The sequence below is a fragment of the Nothoprocta perdicaria genome, unplaced genomic scaffold (assembly GCF_003342845.1).
Source record: "Nothoprocta perdicaria isolate Ctin4 unplaced genomic scaffold, notPer1 scaffold_67, whole genome shotgun sequence".
Taxonomy (NCBI): domain Eukaryota; kingdom Metazoa; phylum Chordata; class Aves; order Tinamiformes; family Tinamidae; genus Nothoprocta; species Nothoprocta perdicaria.
Genome location: NW_020455943.1, coordinates 1598606 through 1620444, shown reverse-complemented (window position 1 = coordinate 1620444; position 21839 = coordinate 1598606). Strand labels below are relative to the sequence as shown.

Sequence of the window (21839 nt, the reverse complement as noted above, 5' to 3'; positions counted from 1 at the left end):
TCCTCTTCTTCTTCACCAGGACTGAAGAAATTCTTCCAGCTTCTGTTCTGCTCTTGGATACATGCGAGGGAATCTTGCAGCGAGCAGAAATCCTTCCCTGGCTTGCAAAGCTGCCCAACTCTGTGCAAAAGTGAGAGAAGAACAAAGCTGAACAGACTCTTCCATGTAATGCATTTTAACGCTGCTAGCTCTCATATTCTGGGGTTGGAAAGTTTCGGGGGTTTTATGTTCACACTCCTCTGAAGAGCACTAAGTACATCTCAGTCAGGCATATTTGACATTCTCCCAGGCAAGTGCATTAGTGCCTCTCACACGGAGTGATCCTAGTGATCCTGGTACAAGCTCTTGAAGGCCCGAGACCAACAGGTGATGGAAGATATATACAAAATAATACATACCTTACTTCTTTTCTTTTTTTCTTTTTCCTAAGCATCCTTGTTTATCCCCTGCTTGCACTACACACCTGATGTTAGGATTCAAAATTCAGAGATAGCAGCTGCTCAGCCTAAAAAGCTTTTTTATGGTACCTAGACATGAAAAGACTCACAGGTTCCTCTCAGAGCTTCAAATACTATCATGTTACTGCAAGCAACAGGAACTGATACTCAACTACATTTGATAGCTCTTTATATGCAAAGTTTCAGAAACGTTTCTCACTGGCTTTATTCAGTTATGTTAGATACTACTGCAGTTAAACATGAGACCAATGTTTTAAGTCCAATTTTCATGTTGGGTGTTTCATCAGCACTTAACCAAGGCAGTAAATTTGAGCTTTTTTCCTCTTTCAGCTGATCTGACAATGAGAGAATTTCCTTTAATCCAGGCAACAGAACAGCATTCAATGGCATGTTGTTCATTCATCCCGGGTCTGCAAGGCAGATTCCATAAGGAAAACATCAAAAGATAGACTGAGAACCACAATTAAACAAGATTTTTTTCTACTTTGAAAGTGTACCTGGGGGTAGTCATACATTTTACTTGTTTTAAAATACTTGATTAACTTGGATGATTTCACCCAACTTACAGTGTTCTTTAATCAGCACTTTCATTACTATTTACCTTTTTAAATGGTTTTGCAAAATATATTGAAATGCATAATTTGTCATAGGTATCACCTGTCCACATGCTTACAGCTGCTTGAATTCCCTTTTCTTGTATCCCAATATAAAGAGTTAACTACGGCAACTGTTCACTTAAGAGAAACTTCTCTTGTGTTTGGCTACCTCTGGCTGCCACTTAAATTGGTCAAAACAAAAAGCAAAGACAACGCAGTGCTGCATAATGAGCAAATATTTCTGGTAGATGATCCTATACTGAGAATTCTTAGTAGGGGGATTTTATCATTTAGACTTTTAAAAAATATTATGAAGAAGTTATCAGATTTATAGTTTTTGCTTTAAGTAACCAGACAACCCCCTCCCAATGTGATACCGCCATTCTTACTCTATAAAAGCTTTTAAAGTTTGAGCCAAATTTAACTTGCTAGTTTCCCTCTTTCTGAGCACAGTTCCTTTTTAACATTCAAAAGAACCCTCTCAGTTTTGCATTTCAATCAAACTTTCACACATCCAACCAGAAACATGAATCACCCGGGCTCTATTTCAGGGAACAAGCACAGCTCTAGTGGCAGGGGAGGTGCAACATCCACCAGATCACACAAGCTCTCAGGTAATCACAAACCAAGGCTTCACTCGGGTTATTTATTGAGTGCAAATATGTTTTCCTTTCAAAAAGTTGCACCAGTTTGCCATCAAGATGTCCATTACTTCCACTGTGCTCCAGACCAATACTTGTTAGGGCTTGCAATTATTTTCCCCCATTCAGGCCCTGGCCTGTGTTACAGGTATGATACCCTAGGAGATGAAACAAGTATTTTTGGCCTCATTACATGCAAGGAAAACACATGACTTTAATGGTCGCTCTAAACTTATTGCTGATGTACTATCAAGCCCGAGTGTTTAGTACTCATATGTCAGGACCTACAAAAGAATTATGATTTCAAAAGCAGCGCAATTTTGAAACCTAGGGGGAGTGCATTTATGTATTTATTTTTACTTCTCCTTCAGCTGCATTTAGGGTTTTCCTGCTTTGTGTTTCACACTTCACGGCAGAACTGAAAAGCTCCCAGTTTAAGTGTTTTTAACTTACAGCCTAGATGATCATAACATTCCTTGATGGAACAGCTCGATTTTTTTGTGTAAAAAGAACAACCCAACCCCACAAAAAACAACTGTATTGGAAAAATACAATAAAACTACGATAGTCACATGTAACACTTAAGAAATCATTTAATCAGTCTACTTAGATATTTATGAGCCTGTTTATGTAGTCTATCTTTCCACCTGTTTTTAATTCCTGAGTAGTAATAATAGAAATTAAGTTAAAATAAGGAAGACAGACAACACAAAACAATTTAGGAGGAAAATGTCACAAGTCATTAAATCATCATCTTAAAAAGCCTGTTATTTTCAATATAAATGCACTTGAATTTTTTTAAAAGAGATTATGTATAACAAGCCTGCAATGGTAATAAGTTCCACTAATTGCAGGGCAAATTTTGTACAAGGGTGCAAGTGCACCTTTGCTTTGCCACCCTTACTGTACTGTCATTTGTTTTCACATGCAAGACCTTTAATTTATTATTAAATACTGTAGAATCGATGATCAGCCACTCATCATCTATGCCAAGTGACAGCCTCTTTAAAAACAACTAGCACATTGAAAAGCAAAAAAAGAATTTCAGTTATTATTCAGTGAGTAGAGGTAATAACTCGCCGAGTAAACGCCCCTTGTTAAACAGTACATTTGTCACAGCAAGCTGTGCAAACAGTGAAGCCTCTAGCCCAAAATATGCAGTTAACTCCAACGCTTTTAACATTTGTTGTTAAAAAAGGTTCAGATGACTGTCACCAGAACTCACCACTAGGTTGCTGGCTGCTGCTTCTCTAGCAAATGCTCTTCCTGTAATTCTGCTGTTTATTTTCAGATTATCCCTAAATCATATACTACTATTTGCATTCTTAAGGGAAACAAAAAAGTGCATTTACGTTCTTCTCTAGCTCATTTAAAAGAATGCATTTTCCAAAACACACATACACAAAATAACACCTACTGCAGTTTCCAAGAATTTACTGCTTGCTATTCAATGTCAGCCACATTCAGCTAGGGATCCTAGTTGCTCTGATCAAAATGTAACGTTGCCACAAGCCAAGAGGAACAAGCAGAATGAAAATTGAAATAGGCAGGAATATTTCCTCTGTAAGAAAGCAGAACCAAAGGTAGTAGCACACTGACAAGAGCAACCGTGGCCTGCTCTCTGGATAGCAGCAGCTGCACAAATAGGTAGTAAATATACAAATAATACTAAAGATTTACGAGGAAAAAAAATGAAACAACAATAGAGGAATACAGCTATTAGGAAAGAAAATGAATTTCACACGGTTATGCTTTTTTAAAAGCACCAAATAGTGGCAATTCAATTACTGCATGTGCACTGTCTGCAGGAATGCTGACTCCACACATAACATTTACACAACAAAATTCATCACATACATTAACTATATAAACAACTTGTAGTCAAACAGGTTTTATTTTACATTTAAAATGAATTCAATCGGCAATTACAGGGACTATACAGAGATCAATAACATATTTTTTTTTTTACAGCAAGATTTTTTTCCCCCATGCTTTTTAACCTACATTTCCCATGACCGGTTAACATGCAATAGGAAGAGACATTCCGTTAACATGCAGAAAGAAGAGATATTCCATAACACTTTATTATCACGGCAATTTCGGTATGCAAAGATTGTAATTTTCACTTTTACCTTAAATTTAGAAGTCGCCTTTATTTAGAAGTCAAAAGCATGCTGACAGAGGCTGAAAAATGGGGAAAAAAGGGAAAAAAAAAAGAATTCTTAGTTCACTAGCCGTTCCTATACCCCTCTTCGCCATAAAACCACCGCACGCTTGACAGAGAGCCCGGCCTCGCGGCCGGGGCGCCGGGCCCGCCGAGGGCGAAGCCGCGGCCGTTAGTACCCGACCGCGGGGCGGCGGGAGCCCCGCGCGGCCGTTGGTACCTGGCCGCGGCCGTTGGTACCTGGCCGCGGCCGTTGGTACCTGGCCGCGGGCAGCGTCGCGGGCTGCAGCAGCAGCCCCAGGGGCGCCTCGCTCGCCCGGCGCGCAGCGCAACGACACCAACCGCCATGGGGCGCCGAGCCGCTCGGCACGGGCGCGCCCGGCGTCCGCTCCGTTCCGCCCGCCGGCGGCGGCTCCAGGCGGCCGCTCCCTCCTGCTCTTCCTCCCGCCGCCGAGCGGGGCGAGCGGTGCGGGGCGCAGGGAGCCGCCGCCGGCGCCGCCTGGCGCTGCCGCCGCGTCCCCTCCCCCGCGCAGCCTCCGCCTCGCCCGCTGCCCGCGTCCCGCCGTCACCTCCCTCCTCCCTCCCCCCGCGCGCTCTGGAAAGTCTCCTGTCGGCGGCGGGAGGGCGGTGAAAATCCCGCGCTCTCCTCCCTCTTGCGCTCCGTAACGCGAGCGAGAGCCGCCGCCTTCTGTTCCCTCCGCCGCGGCCAAGTCGGCGTTTTGTTGACAGGCTCTGCCGGGCACAAAATGGGGCTGCCGCTTCCATGGGCGCCGCCATTTTGTGAGGAGCCGCGGCCGCCAACCGCCGCCGCCTGCTCGGCCGCCCGCTCGGCGGCGGCCGCCGGCTCCGTGTGGCGGCTCCAGTTAAAGCGACCCCCTCGCGGGAGTCCCCGGTTACGTAACGGGCCGCGCGCGAGTGCGGCGCCCGGCCGCGCTGCCTGGTGCCCGGCCGCGCCGGCCCTGCCCGCTGCCTCCCGCTCATCCCGGGCCAGGGAGGGAGGCATCGCGCCCGCTCGGTCCTCCGAGCCGCTCCCGTGCGCGTTTATCCGGGCCCCGGCACAGCCGCCGGGCAGTGGGAGCCGGGAAGAGCCATGGCTGGGAGCTGCTCGTCCCCAGCTACTACTAACACACACAGATTTTAAAGGGTTTCCCAATGCCATGCTGAGCAGGTAACTGCGCTTCTTGCCCCAAAATTCACACCGCCGCCGCTTCGTCCACACACGCAGGGTGACTTTCCATGCTGAGTATTAATTTGATGCTGAGAGATTTCTATCCCTCCTCCTCCTGCCCCCCTGGCCATGAGTGCGACCCGAGGGCAAATCTTACCAAGCATCTTACTAGATCTCGCTGTCTCTATGGTTATCGTCGGGCTGAAACAGCACTCAAGTCAAAAAGGGAGGAAGGAAAAAGCTGCTTAAAAAATACATGTTTTATTTCCTGAACTAAGTTAGTCCATGGAGTAGAAAGGAATTACAGTTCTAAGTGCTCACTTGGGGCCATAATGTGCCATTGAGTTTAAAACACGGTTCCTCACGGACTTCAACAGGGACCTGTGTGTAGGGGAAACCGCGGGCCTGCTGCGGCCCTGCATTTCTGCCTATGGGTTGTGGGGTCCAAACGTGTCCCCGGGGGCCCAGGCCCGTGCCCACCTGCGGCTCCATCCCTGGGTGAGAGCCGGACCCGGGCCCGGAGCAGCGCGTGGCGCCAGCGCCTGTTGAGGGCGAGGAGCCCGGCCATGAGGCCTAGATTCACCGGGGCAGCCCTGAAGTTAACTACGGGCCGTGCTATCTCCACGGGAAAGGAAATAAACACACACATATGTATTTCCAGGGAGGACAGGGCTCCGTTTCCCACCCGCGCGCCCACGCGGGGCATCCCAGGCCCGGACAAGGGCCCCACGTCCCTCTGCGGGAAGTTTCAACCGTCCCAGCGCCGGGGGCGGCCGCTCTCCGGCGCGGGCAGCGGCTGCGGGGGGGCGGGGGGACTTCCTGCCCTTGGAGCCACCTCGGGCGGGGGCCCAAAAGTTTTTCAAAAGTCAGAGCTCCGCCGGTGCCCCCTTCGGCCGCCGCTCCGCCCTCCGCCCGCACTCACTGCGTTTGATTTAGTCCAATTAAAAGGCTCGGCGCGGCGCTCCGAGCCCACCTTTCCTGCGGCCCCCCCGCGCCGGGAGCGCGCGCGGGGAGCGCGGCGGGCGCTGCCGCCACGGGGCGGGGAGGCCGGGCGGCAGGCAGGGAGCGAGCGAGGGCAGAGCCGCCGCTGGCCCGCGGGCCGGAACCGCCGCGAGCGGCCGTTTGGGCGCCGCGCCGCTTTGTGCGCGCGAAGTTTGCGGCACGTTGCGGAGGAGCCCGCGGCGGGCGGGCGGGCGAGAGAGGAGCCTATTGTTCCCCGCCAGGAACTCGTCGGCGGCGCTGGCGCTGCCGCTCGCCGCGCCGGCGGCCGCCTGCAGTACCGCCACCGGCCGGCGGGGCCCGCTGTGTCGCGCTCTCGCCCAGGCAGGAGCACGGCGGCCTCAGATCTTTTTGTCTGAGAGGGAAGAGAAGTGAATCCCGCTGCCGCCGCCACCGCCGCCGCCGCCGCCGCCGCCGCCGCGCAGCGTGTGTGTGTGAGAGAGCGAGCGAAGGGAGCGAGCGAGGGAGAGGGAGGCTGCATGGAGCCGCGTCCGTAACACACACACACTGTCAGTACCTCACTCCGGCTCCCCCCCTACCCCCCCCGCGCCCCCCCCACCCCACCACAACAGTAACCCAATTCATTGTGTGATCCAGCAGCACCATGTTGAGTCTCATGTGCAGGCTGGATCGGTTGGGTTCGTGGTGCTGAGAGAGAGAGAGAGAGAGAGAGAGAGGCAGCGGCAGCGGGAGGAGGAATTACGGAGAGGTGCCCCTCTCCCCTCCCTGCCTCGCCGCCCGTGTGTTGTGTGGAGACAGGACTCGCAATTACCACACTCTCTGGGCGCCCTTATTCCTTTTAAACTTTTTTTTAAGCAAGCCCCTCTCCATGGCTGATCCCCGGCCGAGCACGGGCACCTGGGTCTCTTAAAGACAAGGAGGAGCCGGGGATTGTTGTTGTTGTCGTCGGTATTCTTTTTTTTTTTTTTTTTTAATTGGATTTTTTTTTTCAAGAACACCTTTTTTTTTACTACAAAAATGGCAAATTCGACGGGTAAAAACCACGCAGACCAGCGGAGAAAGGGACTCGCTTTCCTGGACGAGCTGCGGCAGTTTCACCACAGCAGAGGGTGAGGAAAATGGGGAGATGGACCGGGAGGGGGGGAGGCTTTTAAACCGACTGGATCCAACTTCCAGCCCCTTCCCTGAAGGACACGGCAGCCCCAGCGAGGGGAGAAAAGGGGGCAGAGCTGACAAGTTGTGGTGTTTTGTGTGTATCTCCTTTGGCAGGTCTCCTTTTAAGAAGATCCCTGTGGTGGGTGGGAAGGAGCTGGATCTTCACGCTCTCTACACCAGAGTCACCACTTTAGGCGGATTTGGGAAGGTGAGTGGAAGTTTTAATTTGGGTTTCCCTCCCACTAACCTCTTCCCAAAAGTCTCCCGTGACCCCCGGGGGCGGCGGGGGGAGCCGGGCCGGCCGGGATCGGTGCTATTTAAAGCCGGGAAGGGAAGGTGGGGGGCGGCAGGAGGAAGCAGGCAGGCAGGTTGGTGCCTCGGCCTTGTCGGCGGAGCGCTCCAGGGGGGGATCCGCGGGGCCGCCGCCGCTCCCCGCAGCCCCCCCGGCCCCTACCCCGGCCCGGCCGGGGGGAGGCGAGGGCCGGCGGGCTCGGCCCGGCGCCCCGGGGCCGCCACGGCGGCGGCTGCTGCGTGAGGCTCCCGTGTCTCCCTCGCCCGCGCAGCCGGGCAGCGAGTCGGAGCGCAGTTTCAGTGCAACTCAAAATTAGCGGGCATGTTTAACATCGATAATCGGCACGGAGCGTGGGCTAGGAAGCCGTCCTCGGCGCCGGGGGGGCGGCCCGGCGCTGCCCTCCGGGCCTTTCCCCGAGAAAAATAACAAAAGGGGCACCCAAGACGGTGTGTAATCAAATAGCCATCTTTAGGCTTCAAGGCTGGGGACAGAAATGTAGGCCTCAAAAGAAAGGCCTCTGTGTGCCCGTGCCCGTGTGTTGGGGGGCCGGCCGGGACGGCGCCCCCGCCGCCCGGGGCCCCGCGGCCGCCCCCGCCGCGCCGCCCGGGACCCATTTTAAACTTCGCCGGGCCTATTTTTTTTTTTTTTTCCCTTTTTCTTGTTTTAACGGACCGCGTTAGGATTTAAAAGGGGGCGACAGAGGGACTCCCGATTGGTTATTGTCCAGGCAGTAAAAACAAAAACAAACAACCCCCCAAACAATACGGCCCTGCCGGCCGGCCCCCCTCCATTTATTTATGTTATTTTTTATTTTTTTAGTATTTTTAATGCCGCCGGGAAGCAGGATTGTAGCTGGAGGAGGAATATTAGCGACTGTCAATAAGAAATACAGCCCTATATCCCACATACCTACATGTTTATGTCTTTTTTTTCTGTATATTTACCTATTTGCTTCGTGGAAGTGTGTGTTTCTTCGTGTGATGTTCCTCGTGGAGGATGTTTTTACGTGTACGTTGTGTATCTCGGCCTGTGTGTTGTTTTTTTTGACAGGTATCTGAGAAGAATCAGTGGGGAGAAATTGTAGACGAGTTTAACTTTCCCAGAAGTTGTTCTAACGCTGCCTTCGCTTTAAAACAGTATTACTTGCGGTAAGTGCCACCAAACTCTTGCAGTAGTATTATTGAGGATGGGATTTTTTATTTTTTTTTAATGTGTGCAACAATAAAAATACCCCAGCTCTTGAAAAACGCAATAAAATGAAACAGAAATAACTTAGAATTTCTCATTGGTCTGGTGCAGTGATCGGTGAAAACTGATTGTCTTTTGCAATTGTTATATTTGTATTTTGCGTTTGTAAACGTTAAACTTTTAAGGGATCATAAGTATATAAGCAGTATATGTCAGAAGCATTTTTTATTGATTATTTTCAAATGCCTGTGCTAAAGGACAGTTACTAGGAGGTCATATTAATGTAGTTACTGAAAGTTTGTTTAATTTTGAAGCAGTGAGATGTGTGCATATATGTAAACTTGTTTACTACTCTGGGAGGTTACACACTGAATGAAATTGAATCTACAGAAAGATAGGCTGTTGTGGGTAAATCATGTTGTTATCAATTAATAGTAGCAAGCATTGCCATTATTTTTTGAGTACAAGGAACTAAATAATATATATATTTTTTCTGTTACTGGAAAAATATCATGTTTCTGTGATTTTTAAAAGTAAGATTACATTCCTTAAAGTGATACAGGTTATTTGTTAATGCAGCATGTAGTTTATATTGGATACTTGAAATAACTCTGTGTGTTGCTGCTAATTTACTATTTTTTTTATTTTATTTTTAGAAATTACTTTCAATTAACTTGTGGTGATTATTCTTTGAAGCTTTTAAAATTAAATGTCATATGTACAGGTTTTTCAGATGCCCTATATGAGTAATTTAATTTAGAATGAAGCCTTGTGTACAGTGTTTCAGGAATCCAGTTTTATGTTTTCGGATTATGTGTGTGGTATTTTTTTCATTGCAGTTAATGATAAAATAGTTGTGCAGTTTGTACAAAATGTGCATGGGCTTTTGGACTTGTGTTTTGGTGTTGTGAGTGCACACAAGCTTTCTCTGTCTCGGGTTTGGCCTTCTGAATTAGGAAATGCAGTAATTGTACAGGTGCACTTTCTATTGGTTGTCCTAGATTGACTTCCAGCATGAAGCTGTAGAGTTCACAGCACTGTGGAGCAGTTCTTGAGTTACAGGGAAGGCTGGGAAGCCTCTGTCACATACCTGTAGTTACTAAATTTTTCTTCCTGCGTGGTGACGTACGATTTCTTTAATATCCAGAGCAAGAAACAAAATTACCATAGTTAGTAGCTTTAGCAAAGCTTGTGATTGCTAGTAGGCCTAGGAATGAAGTGGGAAACTTGTGTTAGGATGTCTTAGGATTTGTTGTTTATTTTCTTCCTGTAATATGTACTGTTGGGAGAGTGTTGCAAAAGATATGTTGGATTGTGGAAAGAGTGTTCTTTTTTTTTTTAAATTTTATTATGTTTTGATTTTTTTTTCTGTTGTTGGAACATATATTCTCTAACTTGACTAGATTTTACATGTCATTTGCAAAATGATGGTTTATTTAACCTTTATTTACATATTTTAGAAATGTTCTACTATTTTCTGCAGTAGAAGCTCATATGTTGTTTATATTGCATATGCATATTGAATATGCTTATATGTTGTGATGCTTAACACAATTAAAACAATGGTAATTTAGCCATACAATAGCCATCTATTTTAAATAAGATACTACTTTTAAATTTTGGACTGAACCCACAAAAAATTATTTTTATTGTCAACATGCTGATATTGACAGATTCTTAAAAATGCAGTTGCTAAAGGTGTGTATGAATGGTGACACGCAAAGAAAAGTTTTAAAAGTTTATGTGGAATTTAGAAAGAAAACATGAATAAATGGCTCAAGTGAATATTTTTAAAAAGCCTGCTTTGTATAATATCTGATTTATGCAGGCTAGTCTGAAATACACTGTCAAGATTGTTTGTATTTTTTTGTTGTTGCTGTTGTTCGGCTTTTTTGAGTTATTGCTTCACTCACTATTGCTTCTAATACAGTGTAAGTTTTATGTGAAGTATTTCCTAGATGAGTTCATCTCCATCCATATGCAATGATGAGACTCTCTCTCTCTATATATATATATATGTATATATGTATGCACACACATATATGCTTACATATCTGCTAGGTTAGTCTTCATTTAGCTTTCGTATGTAGGGGGTTGGTTATAGGGAAACACAAAAATATGCTCTAGTTATGGTTTTGTTAAAGAATTTTATTTATCTGTGTTTGTTGGAGAACATAAACTGAGGTTCCTTATAGGACTAGATTTTAGTGAACTGTTGACCTTTGGGGAAAAAGAAGGGTATGACTCTAGTGTGGGCTTCACTATTGCAGTGAATTTGCAAGCATAGCCAAAGATATTGAGGCATGTTAACTTTAATATAAATTTTTATCCAATCATACATTGTATCTTTGCTTATAAAGTTAGAGACGTGCATGGCAGACAATCCTGTTGTATTCAGATGGCTTCAGTTATGTGCACCTACACAAATATATTTGCAAATTTGAATCTGTGATGTTTTGTGATGATAGAAGGTTGCTTCTTTCCGTGAAACATCCCGCATACCATGTTGACTGAGATAAGATCTCAAACTCCATGGACCACTTGGTTGTTTTGCTAAGTTATCTCTAGTAACACAGTCATTTTGACTTAAAATTCCTGGTTAAATAGTTTAGAAAGCTGAATTATTTGTATCACATTAGTAGTCTTCCTGGCTAAAAGTTGTGCAAAACATTTTTTTTTTTCCTGGGCAGTTGTGAAGTGTGGCATCTTTTTTGTTTAAGTAGTTTTCATTTTGATTGCTGTGGAATTTTCTGCATCTCTTTGGCATATTAGTCTTCATTAAAGATTTGAGTCTTAAATTTCTGATATAGTTCTGCCAGGTTATACATAGATGATAATTGAATGTATGATAGGCAAGTCTCATCCATCCCTTTTCTGTTGTATTGCCCTCTTTTTTTTTTTTTTTTTTTTTTTTTTTTTTTTTTTTTTATACTCCTGGAAAAAGTTATCTATAATAGGGAAAGTCTCAACTATTGAAACTTTGTGCTTGCCTTGCTTTGAGCTGGCTGACAGGTGATGTAATTTATGCACTGTGGTTCTTAGTGAGCAGTCAAAAGCCACAGTGCAGATAACCATTGATAGACTCTACTTGTTAATGTAGTTCTGTAGGTAATTCCCTTGAATGTAGTGCAAATTAGATGTTTCATCTCAACTGAGGTGAGTTAGTCAAGCATTTTCCAAATGTTTCTCTAAAGATTATTTTATAATGTTATGAAAATACATTGGTATGGGGTAATAAATGTGAATATTGGTAATGCAGGCATGCTTTTATATTTCTGTTGGTTGGTAAACATACAGTAGGTAAAAGGGAACTTAACATGAAATATTTTGTTTTTCATGTTAATGGCTGATGGGGTTAGTCCTACAAAAAATTGATGTGACTGTGTGTGTGTGTGTGTGTGTGTGTAAGGTTCTACTAGTCCTCCTGTAAGCCTAAGAGATGCATTTGTTTCTTTTATGGGTCTTCATCTATTCTTTGTAGATAGGGGACTTTATAAACTAAATGTGCAAGTTAGGTATGCTTAAAAATAAAAAAATCAGTTTACTTTTTTATTTATATGATTTAAGATGAATTATGTGAAAGGAATAGTAGACCGTCAGGTGGCATATGCTTCATTCTGAATTTTTGCAAAAAATTTCTGAAAGATAGGAAGCAAGTGTGTGTTGTAAGCTGGTGAAGCCCACAGAAATGGGTTAATACTAGTTAAAAGTGAGTAAGAATATGTTTTTGTAAATATTTAGGTGCCAATGGAAAGTGGAATTAGAGAGAAAACAAGTCAGTTTATAAATAAGAAGGGGAATAAAGTTGTTATAAAGAAGGCTATTATTCTTAGCTTCCTAAAATTACATATGTAATAGGATGATAAAGTGCGAGCAGTTAAAAGTCAGGACGATATGAAATAGTTGCTGACAAGAAATGGAGAGAGTACTTGGAAACATATGAAGGTATTTGTAAGTCATTTGATCTCTAAGATGCCAGTAGGAAACAGCATAATAGTACTGGTTACTAAAAAAGAAACATAAGCTGAAGAATTAGATAATTTTGTGGGGGTTCTAAATACTATTTCTATTAAAATGGACCATATATTGAAAAAACAAGAATAAGCAGCTTGGAATTTTCCAAACAAAACTACTACTAAAAAAAAAAGGCCTTTGTTCTTGTTTAGAGTTTAAAATTAGCATCTGATACTGTAGCAACATCTGTACCTAGATCCGTGAGTAGAGTATGGAGGAGCACAGGACTGACTTGTTCACCAGGTCTGATGACAAGGGGCAAGGCCCTAGTGGACTAAGGGAAAGTTGTAGCTGTATTAGTATTTTACATGTTTTACTAAAATTCAAATACATCTTTCCATTTTTTCATTATCATATTATTTATGTATTTAGTTAATCATCTGAGTGAAAAAAGGCATGAAGAACCATTATCAAACATAGAGGACAGTATGTATAATACATTTGGTGAGTCACTGCAGTTTTAAGGTCTGAAAGAATAACATGAGTGCTTACATACACATGTAGCAAGGCAAATTTAGCCATTTTAGGCATACTTAATGTCTGTATTGATGAACTTTGTGAATAGCACCCTAATGACATTAGTGGATGATGATAATCTGGGAACAGTTGCAAACAGAAGTGATGGCAGAAAAATAATTAAAAAAAAAAAAGGTCGTCTAAAGAAATGAGACACATTATTGGAGGATACAAATGAGATTTAGTATGGAAAATGCAAGCTAAAACATCTGAGGGACAGTGATCCAAAACAGGTATTCATTGGAAGGGAATAACCTGGAAAGCAGTATTGCTGAAAAGGGCCAGAAGTGATACCATGGGCCTGATAATCCTGTCAGTTGTGTGCAGCAAACTCTCTTTCATATGAAAAGTACTTGTGCATGCTTCTGACAGGAAGAACAGGCCCCAATTTGCAATATGCTATAGAGACTTTGTAAAAGCCAGAATTAGTTTAGCTTGCATCCACAGAGGTGTTGAAAAAAAAAGTGAAGATTAATGTTTTGTAAGACTGCGTGACTGTACCTGGGGTACTGCCTTACTTTCAGCACCTCTGCAACAAGTTGGGCAGCCTGAGGTAAGTTTAGAAAAGAGCAACAAAATCTTTAATAGGCTGGAGGGATTGACTTGTTAAACACAAAGCAGAGAGAGAGACATAAATATGTTTTGCTTGGCTAAATGAATATTTTGAGTTAAAAAAATGGTCATGATAAGCATTTTGAAGGGTCTGAGTACTTAAAAGGGAGATGAATTTAAATAAAGCAAGGGGCTGAGTTAAAGTGTAAGCTGAGATGAAAGTGAAGGAGCAAATTCAAAGCAGATAGCAGCACAAGAAAAGCTAAGATTAAGCTGTACTTATGCACCTACTGAACAGCATGTGAAGCAGAATGGGGGGAGCCCACCCCATGGATCATTCAGAACTAGCCTGGTCAGGACATTAATACACGTGCAACAGGTAATGAGCCAGGACTGGCAGAGAAATGGACCCGGTGACCTTACAGGATCTGTCAGTCCTTGAATGACACTGAAATGAAGCTTTCATCTTCAGTGCTGCAGATGTTTGCTGCGATACGACAGGCTGCACCTTAGAAAACTGTTGCACTGAATTTTGTGACAAATTCCACAGTGGGCAGAAAACAAATGTACGGATGACACTTTTATTATATCTTTAAAAATTTTTTTTTTTTTCCATTCTCAAGATAAGAATTACGACACGTGTTTCGGTCAGACATCTGAGGCCTCATTTTTAAGGTTTAAGTGATATTTACGTAGTTGGAGGGGGAAATTTGTTTTAGTAATACAGTAATAATATAGTTGACATATTTGCAATCAAGGCTAGTTAATGTTCATGCTATAAATGTTTATTTTGGGGCATTAAATATGTTCGTTGTTAAAAATCTCAGAATGTCTCTCAATATGGGTTATTTATTTGGATGGATGTTGTCTTCCTGCCAGAGTGGCTGGGAATCTACTCAAAAGTTAATGCAACTTTTATGCTATGAAATTTGCATTAGGCCTTTTCTAAAGGGAGCAGCAGGTGAAAGGGAACACAGCTACCATAAAAGTATTTTTTCTTAGAATTATGTGGCAATACCACGCAGATGAGCTTGGCTTCTACCACGTTTCTAAGCTTTTCGTTCTGAGGATGAACTCCTAATGATGAAAAATTTAGTGAAGAATTAGTGAGGTGTCTGTTAACACTTCCTCTTCCTGATTATTTTCCTGCAGGTCTTTTGTTAGAAATCATGACCTAGATCTCTGCTGCTAAGCTGGAATATATGAGTGCATTTGAGGGGTGGGAGAGGAGGCAGGGAGTGCTGTGCGGAATTGTAATTGTTTAACTCAAAAGTCTGTGTTGTAAGTGCCACCTAGACAGGTGCCAGAACTAATAATCTCAGAATAATAGGTTTCTGGAAGCACTATAATAATTGTTGATGACTTGAAGACCTACTGAATTTTCTGATCATCGATGCAAAGTTTATATTAAGACCATTTTATAATCTTGAACTGAAACAATATCAAAATTAATTTGTACTTTTAAAATATTAATAGCTGTGGTAACCTCTTAAGTCTGAAAAAATGGTCAGCACGTTACAGGTCAAGAAAGTGCATGGAGTGCAATGGGATTGCTGCTCCCCTAGTAAAGTAGAATAAGCCTGTGCTAAGAAAGGGAGTTTTAGCCTTCTTCAGTTTTCTTTCTTTTGCAGCTAATGAATTGTTTATTTGCAGCTAAACCTCTGTATAACTGCAAATATAATTTATTCTTTTTAGAGATGAGATACTAGAGCTGCAGACCACAAGACCATGAAAGTAAATGTTAAATGGGAGTGAAATCCAAATGCAGTAAAGTCTTCTTTTTATAATGTTAGAATCCAGTTCCGTCGGGCACATTTTCTCCTCTTCCTGAGTTTAGCCAAACCATCCATACAGGGGGATATTGCTACGTGCCATCTTTCAAAATTCCTCTTTAATCAATACTTGAGGAAACACTGTAGGGAGGGAGAGATGCTGGGGCAAAGGGAGAGGATAGTTTTGTGATTTGGGAATTACAAAACTGTGGAAACAAAGGATGTCACAGGTTATGGGAATGGGTTGTTTGTGTCTTGTTGCGCTTTGTTTTGTTCTTGAAATGCTGGTTTAGAGCGTCAGGGGTGTCTGACGGTTACTTCAAGCAGTCCCATTTAAGCTGAAATACCAGTCCACATTGCTAGAAGTTTACATAGTTCACAGAGGGAGTTGGGTGTAGGCCAGAGATCCCATGAAAATCTTGTGCCTGGTTATCAGTCTGATACATATTTATTTTGTGGCCTAAGTTAAATCATTTGCCATATTTTTATTCATATTTACAAAGTGGATATACTGATGTTTGTTTACCTATCTCGGAGAAGTGTGAGACTGTAAGCTTTTTAGTGTGAGGATTGTGTCTCTTCATGCTTCTATGTCGTATCTTAAATATTCAAAAATGAATATAAATTAAGAATATAGGAGGAAAATAAAACTATTCATAATCTGTTTGCCCTCTGTAGTATTGAGAAGCAGAGAAAGTAGCATAGATGAGAGGAAGAACAATCTTTATTCCTTAGGGAAGAGATAAACCTGGGATACCTAAGCAGAGAAATATTGGAATGGTTGAAAGAAAGAAGCTTATCTTAAGGAAGGATAATAAACCAGCAAGATGGTACCCAGAATAGTGAGCTTAGGCTTTGCCTGAAGTACTAGATTAGTGAGCCAGGCATCAGATCTAAAATACAGTCTCCTTGGAGCAATGAGTTCAAGTTCTGAGTAGACACGGATGAGATTTCCAGCAACAGTTGTGAAACTGAGTTTTCTACTTTTCCTATGTTTAAACTGAATGTGTGCTTGAATTTAGTTTAGCTCGGGGTAATTTGGAGCGGGCCAGCCCTGCTGAAGGAGGGACTGGGTACCGCTGTAATCACAGCAGAGTGCAGGTCTGGCGAACGATGCGCTGGAGCATTTCTGGGCAGCAGCAAACTCTGTGCGTGTGTCTTATTGCCCCCTTTTTATTGCTGGGCGAGGAGCAACTATTGGGTTAGTTCTTTAGAATAATTTACAGCCTCGGTTGTCAGTCCATAGCTTCCTCAAATACACACAAATGCTATTTAGTAACACGATCGTCCTGATTGAGAGGGACCTGTTGTGCCGGGGTGTTTGCTGGAGTTGGTGTGTGTTTGCTTGCTTCAGGCTCCGATGGGTCACCCGCAGGGCCGCCCGTGCTGCTCCTTTGTTACATGCTGTGACGTCTGCTGGGTGGCCTGTGCCTTCCAGTCCAAAGGTTGCTGGGCTTCCATGATAATCCATGTACAGAGATTCGCCGCTCTAAGTCACCAAGTCATGTGACCAGCTAAGGCAGCAGTTCTCTCCAAGTTCTTTGGAGAAGCTTTTTTGTAGGAATGTTACAATAACGTAGGCTCTTGGGACATGGATGGTTGGGGTAACCATTTTTCTAGGATACCTGCCAGGGACTTAAGTGAAATGATAATAATTTAATTGGTTGGGGGAGTTAATTTAGTATATTCCAAGTATGTCAGCAATGATTATGATATAGAATGTGTTTACAGTGTGTTCTTTTTTAACCATATTGATATTAAAACAAAACCATGGGAAAACAAAACAAAACAGCCACTTCAGAGCGGGACTTCCCTTACAGAGTTCATTTGCTCGAGGGCATCTGGGTTCCGGTGACCCTGATTGAATGTTGTAGGATCCAGGCAGGAGCCAGGTAAACATGTCTGGGTTATAGAATTTTTATTGTATGTTCTTCATAATTTTGAGGAAAGATAGTGGAGCTTTGGAACACTGGAGATTGTAGAGCTGTTTCTTGGAATACTTTTCTCTCCCCAATACCATCTATGAAAACCTAGGGAAATTTACGTTTAAAATAAACAGTCTGTGTTCATATAATGCTACAGTTGCACAGTAAATACCTGAAAAAGTCAGGATTGACCTAATTTAAGTCTAAATGTGCAACCTTATCTTGGTCTCTAGAGTGTATACTTTATAATAGAGCCTTGTACTCACTGTGGTAAATGGGAGTAAATTCCAGAGCAATATTAATCTGTTGGATTGCTGTGAGATGTTCTTCTTTCTTACAGAAATACACACAGTTTGGACTAATAGTTTAATGTGGTAATTGATTGTTCTTAATACTATGCACTGTATATAATACAAATAATAGTTCTTTGTGAGGAAACTTTGGATGTGCTTTCTGGGCACCGTTTTCCCCCTCGCTTGGTTTCTCTGGTGCTCCCCCCTTGGACCAGTGTGAAAACCCTTTCCTGTGTGCATGGGAGCTGAGGGGGATTCCTTGTCGCTCACGTCTCTCTGTCTGTTGTTCCTTGGCAATCATCGTCTGAAGTAATTTATTAGAAAGATATTACATTAATCAGTGTGTATAGAATCGTAATAAAAGCGTGCAAGATAGCAAAATCAAAATACAATACTAAGGGACAACATTTTTTCATATTCAGAGCTGTTTCATTAATATGTCTTCTAGTCAATATGTTATTATCAAAATATAACTACATTTCTAGAAAAATTGTTTTCTTAAATAATATAAGATTCTTTTCTATTTAGATCTATCATTTTTACATTATCAGTGAACAAATGTTACTATTCTATAGCAGCTTTCATTCCCCTAATAAACGCATTAGTTTTGTTTTACAGAAAGTGCAGCTGTTGAAGAAAGTGGGCATTAAGTAAGGTCAAACACAAAGCTGACTTAGAAATTAATCTTAGCATTCTGCATATAACCACAAACAAGCACCTGGCTTCCCTGCATGTCCAGATCCATCTGTGTATGGATATTTCATGTGCAGTGGAGTTGGAGATGTCATTTGTCTGCAGTTCTGTGTGCTCAATGGAAAGCAGAACTTTGCAGTTAGTTAAGACTTGAGGCCCGTGTAGGCCCAGGGTTTGCCCACGTGGAATTGCCTTTGGTTCTGCCTAGGGAGACTGTTAGCCCTGTTCAGAGCTGGACCGAAACTGCTGGTGGTCTGTCTCTGTCTGGAGGCTCTCTGTGAAGTCGAATGTATGGGATCTGGACCATGTCTACCTTAGCAGGAGTAAACAATTAGAAAGAACAATAAAGATATAAATTTTTTAAAAAAGTTATCAAAATTAGTGTAAACTAAAAGTTCCTTTCTTTGGTTTTCCTTGGCTCATCTGTGTGTATGTAAGTAAAAGCTGCAGGCAGAAGTTTTAAAATTCCTTATAAAATAGGGAGATCTGGTTATCCACGATTTCAGTATGAATTCAACCTTTTTTTTTTTTTTTTTTTTAGCCAGGCTGGTGATCTAGCTAAGTCAGGAAAACACAAAACTCTTAGAATTTGGTGAAGAACCAGTTGATTGGAAGAAATAAGCTGTACTTTTAGCTTCTAAAATCCACTAAGCCCTAACTTACATATTCAGTATGGAAATATATATATTGTGCACTGATTGGTAAATGCAGGTTGACAATCCAAATTTAGCTTAAGAAGTCCTTATGTTTCCTGTAATTATTGGTGCGAAGATACTGCTTATGAAAGGCGTATGAAAGAACTTGCTTGGATTTTCGTTATTTATTTTTTCCAGTATAGTGTGATCTGTAGTATTGCTGTCTTGTAGCCCTTGCACTATCAAAATAAATGTGATGAAAAGCTTTTCAGTATTCTGGAGATGGTGATGGGAAGTTGCACTGATGCTGGCACAGCATAGGTATCATTGTTCACATACCATGTGATGTACAGCAGCAACATAAACGTGTCGGGCTGTTAACCTGGTGGCCTGTTGCATGAAACTTTTGGAAAGCAACCTGTGCAGAGCTCTGCTGTAGAGGCTCGCGGGGACTTTTTGGCTCTGAGCTTGGCCTCAAAATGGCCTTGGGGCTCCAGGAGTTCACATGTCTCTTAATGGGGCCGGTACCTGGTGGGAAAAGGCAGCCCTCCTTGCGGGGCAGCCGTCCCAGCGGCTGCAGTGTCACAGCAGCTCTGCAGCCGGGTGGCAGAGCCGCTTCCCAGCCACCCATCGGCCAAGGAGCGGGGAAGAACAAGGGTCCGGAGATGCTTGAATGGAAAGGGAGAGGAGGCCGGCGCCGCGTGAGTTGAACCGCAAGGAGAGTGGATGGGCATGTGGAGAGCTCTGCCTGCTCTACTGCACCCAGCGAGAAGGAGGGAATGTGGGAATAAAGATGGAGGAAGCGCTTTGCTAAGAAGGCTGGATGGGGCAGGTAGTGCAGAAGGCAAATGAAGGATTTTGTATTCAAATGGCGATAAGTTACCATCTTTGATGGCCAGCATCCTCATTTGAATTGGCCACAGGCTTTTATTTGACTTGCGGCCCAGATGATGGGGTTACTGCAACACGGAGGTTGTCATGAGCTGTAAAGTGCTCAGGTGTCTCTGCATGTGACTCCTGGGAGATCTGCCTTCCCGAGCTCAGTTTTTCTGCAGTGAGGGTCTGACTTCTTCGTGTAAAATACCCAGTGTTTTTTTTTTTCTTCAGAGTCTTTGCTGCATGAGCAGATTATTAGTTTCAGTTCTGTTAGTTTATATTTTTCACTAACACTGAATTGCCATTTTTATTCTTATTTTTAAAATGTCATAATTGCAATTACTATTATTTTAATCATTACATTACCATATCATAAAGGCATAAAAGTGCATATAATCAAGTATAAGATTTTTCTCATCCTTAAAGACTATTTGGGGAAAACAGTCTCACCTTGAAAAAGTATTTCTTTGTGGTGTTGCTGTATTTACAAAAGCTAAGAAGGATATTTTTGAGGGAGAATTTTATTCTTGTAGTTGATGCTGTTGTTGCCCTGAGAAAGTTAGCAGAAAAGCAATAAATATTTTTATACAAAATAAGTTTTATTGTGTTATACGTAACACGTGAAAACCTGGATGATGTGATGAAAGTTTTATGTTTGAGGTAGGTTGCATTTGGACTATTTTTATCCCACACCTAATACCATGTATTGTTTAGAATCAGTTTCAAGACAAAAATGTAAAAAAAAAACCCATATATACATTCATATATATATATATATATATATATAAAGAACTTTAAAAACTTGAAAGAACCTCAGAGAGATGTTTTTATATCTATAAACATGGAGATTTAGGGACCAAGTCTCTACCTTACACGTGGAAGTAAGTACAAAGTACTCTTTAACAGTTTGTGATTTTATATGATATAAAACTATTGCTTGTCCCAGGCCTTAGGCTTGTGTAAGAGAGCTTTTGAACTCAGCCTGCTGTGAGCCGAGTGCCAGAAGCGGCCAGTGCCCGAGACAGCTCGGGAGTGTGGGGTGTCATTCGTTCTGCTCAGGAGAGTTAGCAGGCAGGGAGCAGGAGAGGCAGGCAGCGGTCTAGGCAAGCTGTATTTTTTGTCACGCAAGCCTGCAATTCACACAGTATTTAAAAAACATCACGCAGCTACGTATTTTTTGATTCTGTCATGATGAGAATTATTTCTGTTGCTAAACTGATGATTTTCTCTGGCCAAAGATAACGTGAGTTTGTGTTAGTTTGGCAGTTGTGTGTCTTGCCGCTCTTTCCTGAGCTGTCAGCCCCGCTGGCATCCCTCCAGAGAAGAAAAGCAGTGTGTTCCTTCAAAGGGGAACAGCTCCTTTTCTCTGCCGTTTACCCTAGCTCGGGGCATAGAAGAGGGTGGAAAGAAGTGCAGGTCATCTTTCTCTTACTTGCCTACGTACATGAGAAATTACTGCTGTTATCTTGCATAGCAGCTTGCCGTGGCCTTTTCAGGCACACAGCACTGCTCTCCCTCGAGTGCCTGCTGGCATTGCCCCCTGATAGGGATAGAAACTCTGCTTTTAGGCGTTCTGTTTTTATTTTGTTTACTCGTTTGCAGTTGTGACTCGGGTAAGTTATTCATGCAGGCTGATGTTCTGAAAAGAGTGTGTTATTTTTTTCCCTCCAAATTTGTGGAGGATGTCACGGATACTCAGGGAAGTCATGTGACAGTCTAAGCAAGAGCAACAACATAGGCATTTGTGGAAAAAGGCTCCACACATGTAGGCTGGTAATCATGCTTGGGTTTTTTGTTTTTTTTCCCCCCCCTCCCTTAAAGCTACGTTTTAGCTAGTCCTTCTTTTGGCTATGTTTCACTACAGTAGATCAAATCTTGTTACTTAGATGATTTCCAGGGCCAAACAGTTGTCTTGAGTTCCTGGAAGTTATTTACAAATGG

General features: G+C 43.1%; 1 protein-coding gene and 1 long non-coding RNA gene across 2 annotated transcripts in view; one reads left to right on the top strand and one right to left on the bottom strand.

The window, feature by feature from the left end:
• Positions 1 to 88: 88 nt before the first annotated feature.
• LOC112956796 lies at positions 89 to 4039 on the bottom strand. The gene is made up of 2 exons (XR_003251105.1): positions 3828 to 4039; positions 89 to 120 (listed from the first exon to the last, which is right to left on the bottom strand). It is a non-coding gene; the product is annotated as an uncharacterized LOC112956796 (long non-coding RNA).
• A 2916-nt stretch (positions 4040 to 6955) lies between these two features.
• The window catches only part of ARID2 (AT-rich interaction domain 2), a 95805-nt gene continuing 80921 nt past the window's right edge, over positions 6956 to 21839 (top strand). The window contains exons 1-3 of the mRNA XM_026050263.1: positions 6956 to 7096; positions 7257 to 7350; positions 8485 to 8582. Of these exons, the coding sequence (XP_025906048.1) occupies positions 7005 to 7096; positions 7257 to 7350; positions 8485 to 8582 (284 nt within the window). The 5' untranslated portion in view covers positions 6956 to 7004. The remainder of the gene's footprint in view (positions 7097 to 7256; positions 7351 to 8484; positions 8583 to 21839) is intronic.